General features: G+C 45.8%; 1 protein-coding gene across 1 annotated transcript; it reads right to left on the bottom strand.

Moving 5' to 3' along the window:
• Nucleotides 1–977: 977 nt before the first annotated feature.
• On the bottom strand, nt 978–2,848 carry LOC142698093 (uncharacterized). Its single transcript, XM_075847782.1, has 2 exons — nt 2,441–2,848; nt 978–1,277 (listed from the first exon to the last, which is right to left on the bottom strand). Exons 1-2 carry the CDS (start codon nt 2,846–2,848, stop codon nt 978–980), a joined length of 708 nt encoding a protein of 235 aa, XP_075703897.1.
• Between the last annotated feature and the right edge of the window lie 5,875 nt (nt 2,849–8,723).

The raw sequence follows: 8,723 nt of genomic DNA on the forward strand, positions 1-8,723 counted from the left end.
CTGGGCCCTTGTCCTGAGATCTTATTGGGTCCAGCTTGGTGACATGAAGCTGAACCCGGCCAAGGGGTGAAGGGCTTTGTTATTCTCTGGCCACTTCAGATGTTGGTTCTCCAGAACGGGCACAAATGGTGTAAATGGTGGCTGTGCCCTCCTCTCCTGCAGTTCCTCCCAGCCGATGGTGGAGAAGAATGGATGCTCTCTGATGTTCCCGCACACACCGAGGCGCCTCTTAGAATTTTTACGGACCAGTCTCTTGGTCAGATGTTTCACGTCAGGATTAAGCCAAATTGGAAATTTAGGCTTCGCGGTGGTGATGGCTTTGATAGCCATTTGCCTGACGGGGCCGTTGTAAAATGGGGAGCGTCCTGCTGCCATCCTGGACACCACAATCCCCAGGCTCCACCAGTCAACTGCGGTGCCGTATTTTTTTCTAAGAAGCACCTCGGGGGCCATGTAATGCAACGTTCCCGACACTCCACGGATCTTATTGGAGGCGGTGACGCCATCTTGGGCCAATCCCAGGTCGATGATACGGACGTGGCCATCTGCATCCAACATTATATTCTCCGGCTTTAGATCTCTGCAAAGAAATAAGACGAGAGAATGACAAATCCGCCCAGTGATCCAGGAGACGGGGGATGGGTCATTGCACCACCAAGCAGAATAGCCATTCAGGAGTGTAGGAAAGCTGGGTGCACTGTTTCCAGCATGTAAAGGAGAATGAAAGAAGGGGGAAGTTCTGCTTACCGGTGGACGATGTTGTGTCCATGGAGGAACTGGAGGCCACATATCATCTCTGCTGTGTAGAATCTGATGGGGAGAACAGAGCGGAGTCTCAATGTCATGAAATCTTCCTCTATCCATTCCCTAATATCATGTTATGATGGAGTGTGTGCGGTCTCTAGCAGAGAGGAGGCGCTGATTATGGCAGCCTGTATTCTGCATTCTCTGTATTATCCTTCATCTGACCTCCCCCCTCACCTTTTCTTCTTTCCACCCCCCTCAGTCTTCTGATTATTTACTCGCCTTACGTTGCCGATGTTCAAGCAGCCGCACATCCTGATCAAAGCCTCCAGGCTGCCACCGGACAGATACTCCGTGATAAAAAATGCCCGCTCCTCAGATTGATGTGCGGCATAGAGGTGGCATAGGAACGGGCAGTGTCTGGCCGCTAGGAGTATCCGCCGCTCTCTCATAATTTCGTCCGTATTGTCCCGTTTGGTGATCATTTTTACGGCCATGTAGGTGTTTCGGCCGGGGACTGATGCCAGGACCACCTGAGGAAGACAAATGGAGATTCCTCATGAGAAGAAGAAGGAACAGAGGTGGACAGAGAGGTGGGTCAGTCGGGTAGTGCCCAGGACTCTACAGCAGAACAAAGCTGAGCTCCCAGCATAATGCAGTGTCTGCTGTTGGGTCCTGTATGGAGAGGTCTTCACGCCTTACCCACATTTGACATAATTATCTTAGTTGGTGGGGGTAGTATGGAGCAGGATCATACGCTATAATAGCGACCGTGGCATCTAAACAGTTAAATAGAGGTAAGCTCCCGCTGTCACCCCATCACCCCTACCCGCAACGCGATCACAGTGTGTAGATAGTTGTCATGGCAGCCAGGGGGCCTAATGAAGACCCCAAGGTCTGCCAACTTGGTCCTCCTACTAAGCTTAATAGGAGGAGGCTAAAGGAACAATTCAAGCGATACATAAATATTGCAGTCAAAATAAATAAATAAACTTTTTTCTATTTCGTTTTGTTTAGCTCCTCGAAAAATGGAATAAAAAGTTAAAAAGTGATTAAAAGTTTTATGTGACCCAAAATAGTACCAATAAACAGTGCAGCTCGCCCCACAAAAAACAAGTCCTCACACCGCCCCATCAACAGAAAAAGAAAAACAATTCTGGGTTTCAGAATATGGAGACACAACAAATTAATGTTTTTACAAATTGTTTTTATTGGATAAAAAGTATAAAAAATAAAACAATATAATTTTGGTATCCCCGTTATTGTGCTGACCCGCAGAATAAAGGTAACGTGTCATTTTTACCACTTAGTTAACACCATAAAAGCCAAATTATTAAACCAATGGAGGAATTGCTGTTTTGTTTTTTTTTGCTATTTCACCTAAAGAAACAGCCTTTTACAATGTTCCCAGTAAATGATATGGTACATTGAATGGAGCCATTAAAAACTACAACTCGTGCCCCCAAAAATCAAAATCTCTCATATGTCGACAGAAAAATACTAAAATGAAAAACTAAAGTAGTGGTTATGGGGGCAGGAATACTTCTGGATGTCCTATTAGGCATCCCATAGGAGAACACTACACCCATCATCCATCCAGCATAACATGGTGACAACCGAGAACAATTGATGGAGATAAAAGGTCAACTTTAGGTTTACCACCCTATAAAATGAAATATTTAGATATTCTACTCACTTTGCCAAAGCTGCCCCTACCCAGGACCTGGTGGATGGTGAAGCGGCTGATGGTAAGCCTGGCATAGGGGCTGGATGTTCCAGGGTCTTGGCTGCTCCCAGGTCTTGGCTCCTCATCCTCCAATCCTCTGTCCTTGGCTCCTCTCCTCTTCTTCTTGAATCCGGTGACGCTGTCCTCCTCCCTCTTCCTCTTCTCCTCTTCTCTCTTCTCGCCGTCTTCTCCATGTCCATTGGACGCCATTTTCACCAAGATCTTCCTACCTGTAGACTTCAGTCCGATCGCTGCCGTCGACAGTTGAAAGTAAACAGCAGTTGGTCGTGTGCAGGTCCACATGATGTCAGAGGTCATGGAATCCTCAGGTGGTACCTGCCTGGCAGTAACCTGCTCTGCCATGTCTGATGTGGGCATCATGAGTGCCAGTCTAGTGTCCAGAGCTGTGTTTCCCAACCAGGGTTTCTTATGGCCTGGTCAGGGGTCTGCAGAACACAGTAGCAATACATGCCACTCCTACAGTAGAGATAAACAACGGTTATTTGCTCAGGTTATTGGCAAAACCCTTTTCATCCACAATATAGAATCTGGGTTTATATTCAGGGGTCTGTATTTATTTAGGGGTCTGGTTTGGGGTCTCTATTTATTTAGGGGTCTGGTCTGGGGTCTGTATTTATTTAGGGGTCTGGTCTGGGGTCTGTATTTATTTAGGGGTCTGGTTTGGGGTCTGTATTAATTTAGTGGTCTAGTCTTGGGTCTGTATTTATTTAGGGGTCTGGTCTGGGGTCTGTATTTATTTAGGGGTCTGGTCTGGGGTCTGCATTAATTTAGGAGTCTGGTCTGGGGTCTGTATTTATTTAGGAGTCTGGTCTGGGGTCTGCATTGATTTAGGGGTCTGCTCTGTGGTCTGTATTTATTTAGGGGTCTAGTCTTGGGTCTGTATTTATTTAGGGGTCTGGTCTGGGGTCTGCATTAATTTAGGAGTCTGCTCTGGGGTCTGTATTTATTTAGGCGTCTGGTTTGGTGTCTGTATTTATTTAGGGGTCTAGTCTTGGGTCTGTATTTATTTAGGGGTCTGGTCTGGGGTCTGTATTTATTTAGGGGTCTGGTCTGGTGTCTATTTATTTAGGGGGTCTGGTCTGTGGTCTGCATTTATTTAGGCGTCTGGTCTGGGGTCTGTATTTATTTAGGGGTCTAGTCTTGGTTCTGTATTTATTTAGGGGTCTGGTCTGTGGTCTGCATTAATTTAGGGGTCTGCTCTGGGGTCTGTATTTATTTAGGGGTCTGTATTAAATTAGGGGTCTAGTCTGGGGTCTGTATTTATTTAGGGGTCTGGTCTGTGGTCTGCATTAATTTAGGGGTCTGCTCTGGGGTCTGTATTTATTTAGGGGTCTGTATTAAATTAGGGGTTCAGTCTGGGGTCTATATTTATTTAGGGGTCCGGTCTGGGGTCTGAATTTATTTAGGGGTCTGGTCTGGGGTCTGTAAATATTTAGGTGTCTGGTCTGTGGTCTGCATTGATTTAGGGGTCTAGTCTGGGGTCTGTATTTATTTAGGGGTCCGGTCTGGGGTCTGCATTAATTTGGGGGTCTAGTCTGGGGTCTATTTATTTAGGGGTCTAGTCTGGGGTCTGAATTTTATTAGGGGTCCGGTCAGGGGTCTGCATTTATTTAGGGGTCTAGTCTGGGGTCTGTATTTATTTAGGGGTCCAGTCTGGGGTCTGCATTTATTTAGGGGTCTGGTTTGGGGTCTGTAATTATTTTGGTGCCTGGTCTGTGGTCTGCATTGATTTAGGGGTCTGGTCTGGGTTCTGTATTTATTTAGGGGTCTGGTCTGGGGTCTGTATTCATTTAGGGGTCTAGTCTTGGGTCTGTATTTATTTAGGAGTCTGGTTTGGGTTCTGTATTTATTTAGGGGTCCGGTCTGTGGTCTGCATTGATTTAGGGGTCTGGTCTGGGGTCTGTATTCATTTAGGGGTCTAGTCTAGGGTCTGTATTTATTTAGGGGTCTGTATTTATTTAGGGGTCTAGTCTTGGATCTGTATTTATTTAGGGGTCCAGTCTGGGGTCTGTATTTATTTAGGGGTCCGGTCTCGGGTCTGAATTTATTTAGGCATCTGGTCTAGGGTCTGTAATTATTTTGGGGTCTGGTCTGTGGTCTGCATTGATTTAGGGGTCTGGTCTGGGGTCTGTATTTATTTAGGGGTCAGGTCTCGGGTCTTTATTCATTTAGGGGACTGGTCTGGAGTCTGCATTTATTTAGGGGTCTGGTCTGGGGTCTGTATTTATTTAGGGGTCTGGTCTGGGGTCTGTATTTATTTAGGGGTCTGGTCTGGGGTCTGTATTTATTTAGGGTACTGGTCTGTGGTCTGTATTTATTTAGGGGTCTGGTCTGGGGTCTGCATTTATTTAGGGGTCTGGTCTGTGGTCTGCATTGATTTAGGGGTTTGCTCTGTGGTCTGTATTTATTTAGGGGTCTGGTTTGGGGTCTGTAATTATTTTGGTGTCTGGTCTGTGGTCTGCATTGATTTAGGGGTCTGGTCTGGGGTCTGTATTTATTTAGGGATCTGGTCTAGGGTCAGTATTTATTTAGGGGTCTGGTCTGGGGTCTGCTTTGATTTAGGGGTCTGCTCTGTGGTCTGTATTTATTTAGGGGTCTGGTTTTGGGTCTGCATTGATTTAGGGGTCTGGTCGGGGGTCTATATTTATTTAGGGGTCTAGTCTTGGGTCTGTATTTATTTATGGGTCTAGTCTAGGGTCTGCATTTATTTAGGGGTCTGGTCTGAAGTTTGTATTTATTTAGGGATCTAGTCTGGGGTCTGCCTTTATTTAGGGGTCTAGTCTGGGGTCTGTGTTTATTTAGGGGTCCGGTCTGGGGTCTGCATTAATTTTGGGGTCTGGTCTGGGGTCTTTATTTATTAAGGGGTCTAGTCTGGTGTCTGTACTTATTTAGGGGTCCGGTCTGGGGTCTGCATTTATTTAGGGGTCTAGTCTGGGGTCTGAGTTCATTTAGGTGTCTGGGCCGGGGTCTGTAATTATTTAGGGGTCTGGTCTGGGGTCTGTATTTATTTAGGGGTCTGTATTTATTTAGGGGTCTGGTCTGGGGTCTGTATTTATTTAGGGGTCTAGTCTGGGGTCTGTATTCATTTAGGGCTCTAGTCTTGGGTCTGTATTTATTTAGGGGTCTGGTCTGTGGTCTGCATTGATTTAGGGCTCTGCTCTGGGGTCTGTATTTACTTAGGGGTCTGGTTTGGAGTCTGTATTCATTTAGGGGTCTAGTCTGGGGTCTGTATTTATTTAGGGGTCCAGTCTGGGGTCTGTATTTATTTAGGGGTCCGGTGTCTGAATTTATTTAGGTGTCTGGTCTGGGGTCGGTAAATATTTAGGGGTCTGGTCTGTGGTCTGCATTGATTTAGGGGTCTAGTCTGGGGTCTGTATTTATTTAGGGGTCTGGTCTGGGGTCTGTATTTATTTAGGGGTCTGGTCTGGGGTCTGTATTTATTTAAGGGTATGGTCTGGGGTCTGTATTTATTTAAGGGTCTGGTCTGGGGTCTGTATTTATTTTGGGGTTTGGTCTGTGGTCTGCATATATTTAGGTGTCTGGTCTGGGGTCTGTATTTATTTAGGGGTCTGGTCTGGGGTCTGTATTTATTTTGGGGTTTGGTCTGTGGTCTGCATTGATTTAGGTGTCTAGTCTGGGGTCTGCATTTATTTAGGGGTCTAGTCTGGGGTCTGTATTTATTTAGGTGTCTGGTGTCTGTATTTATTTAGGGGTCGGGTCTGGGGTCAGTATTTATTTAGGGGTCTGGTCTGTGGTCTGCATTGATTTAGGGGTCTGCTCTGGGGTCTATTTATTAGGGGTCTGGTTTGGGGTCTGTATTCATTTAGGGGTCCGGTCTGGGGTCTGAATTTATTTAGGGGTCTGGTCCGGTGTCTGCATTGATTTAGGGGCCTAGTCTGGGGTCTGTATTTATTTAGGGGACTGGTCTGTGGTCTTCATTGATTTAGGGGTCTGGTGTCTGTATTTATTTAGGGGTCTGCTCTGGGGTCTGTACTTATTTAGGGGTCTGGTTTGGAGTCTGTATTCATTTAGGGGTCTAGTCTGGGGTCTGTATTTATTTAGTGGTCTAGTCCGGGGTCTGAATTTATTTAGGGGTCTAGTCTGGGGTCTGTATTTATTTAGGGGTCTAGTCTGGGGTCTGTATTCATTTAGGGGTCTAGTCTGGGGTCTGTATTTATTTAGTGGTCTAGTCCGGGGTCTGAATTTATTTAGGGGTCTAGTCTGGGGTCTGTATTTATTTAGGGGTCTAGTCTGGGGTCTGAATTTATTTAGGGGTCTGGTCTGGGGTCTGCATTTATTTAGGTGTTCTGTCTGGGGTGTGTAAATATTTAGGGGTCTAGTTTTGGGTCTGTAATTATTTAGGGGTCTGGTCTGTGGTCTGCATTGATTTAGGGGCCTAGTCTGGGGTCTGTATTTATTTAAGGGTATGGTCTGGGGTCTGTATTTATTTAAGGGTCTGGTCTGGGGTCTGTATTTATTTTGGGGTCTGGTCTGTGGTCTGCATTGATTTAGGTGTCTGGTCTGGGGTCTGTATTTATTTAGGGGTCTAGTCTGGGGTCTGTATTTATTTAGGTGTCTGGTGTGGTGTCTGTATTTATTTAGGGGTCGGGTCTGGGGTCAGTATTTATTTAGGGGTCTGGTCTGTGGTCTGCATTGATTTAGGGGTCTGCTCTGGGGTCTATTTATTTAGGGGTCTGTTTGGGGTCTGTATTCATTTAGGGGTCTAGTCTTGCGTCTGTATTTATTTAGGGATCTGGTCTGTGGTCTGCATTGATTTAGGGGGCTGCTCTGGGGGTCTGTATTTATTTAGGGGTCTGGTTTGGAGTCTGTATTCATTTAGGGGTCCGGTCTGGGGTCTGAATTTATTTAGGGGTCTGGTCCGGTGTCTGCATTTATTTAGGGGCCTAGTCTGGGGTCTGTATTTATTTAGGGGTCTGGTCTTGGGTCAGTGTTTATTTAGGGGTGTAGTCTTGGGTCTGTATTTATTTAGGGGTCTGGTCTGGGGTCTGTATTTATTTAGGGGACTGGTCTGTGGTCTTCATTGATTTAGGGGTCTGGTTTGGGGTCTGTATTTATTTAGGGGTCTGCTCTGGGGTCTGTACTTATTTAGGGGTCTGGTTTGGAGTCTGTATTCATTTAGGGGACTAGTCTGGGGTCTGTATTTATTTAGGGGTCTAGTCTGGGGTCTGAATTTATTTAGGTGTTCTGTCTGGGGTGTGTAAATATTTAGGGGTCTAGTTTTGGGTCTGTATCTATTTAGGGATCTGGTCTGGGGTCTGTATTTGATTTAGGGGTCTAGTCTGGGGTCTGTATTTGATTTAGGGGTCTGGTCTGTGGTCTCCATTGATTTAGGGCTCTGCTCTGGGGTCTATTTATTTAGGGGTCTGGTTTGGAGTCTGTATTTATTTAGGGGTCTAGTCTGGGGTCTGTATTTATTTAGGGGTCCAGTCTGGGGTCTGTATTTATTTAGGGGTCTGGTCTGGGGTCTGAATTTATTTAGGTGTCTGGTCTGTGGTCTGCATTGATTTAGGGGTCTGCTCTGGGGTCTGTATTTATTTAGGGGTCTGGTCTGGGGTCTGAATTTATTAAGGGGCCTAGTCTGGGGTCTGTATTTATTTAGGGGTCCGGTCTGGGGTCTTCATTTATTTACGGGTCTAGTCTAAGGTCTGTATTTATTTAGGGGTCCAGTCTGGGGTCTGTATGATTTAGGGGTCTGGTCTGTAGTCTGAATTCATTTAGGGGTCTGGTGTGGCGTCTGTAATTATTTAGTGGTCTGGTCTGTGGTCTGCATTTATTTAGGGGTCTAGTCTGGGTCTGTATTTATTCAGGGGTCCACTCTGTGGTCTGTATTTTATTAGGGGTCCGGTCTGTAGTCTGAATTCATTTAGGGGTCTGGTCTGGGGTCTGTAATTATTTAGTGGTCTGGTCTGTGGTCTGCATTGTTTTAGGGGTCTGCATTGATTTAAGGGTCTGGTCTGGGGTCTGTAGTTATTTAGGGGTCTGGTCTGGGGTTTGTATTAATTTAGGGGTCTAGTCTAGGGTCTGTATTTATTTAGGGGTCTGTATTTACTAAAGATGTCTAGTCTGGGGCTCTGTATTTATTTAGGGGTCCGGTCTTGCGTCTGTATTTATTTAGGGGTCCGGTCTTGCGTCTGTATTTATTTATTGGTCCGGTCTGGGGTCTGCATTTATTTAGGGGTCTGGGTCTGTATTTATTTAGGGGACTGGTCTG

This window comes from Rhinoderma darwinii (assembly GCF_050947455.1).
Source record: "Rhinoderma darwinii isolate aRhiDar2 chromosome 12 unlocalized genomic scaffold, aRhiDar2.hap1 SUPER_12_unloc_1, whole genome shotgun sequence".
Classification (NCBI taxonomy): Eukaryota; Metazoa; Chordata; class Amphibia; order Anura; family Rhinodermatidae; genus Rhinoderma; species Rhinoderma darwinii.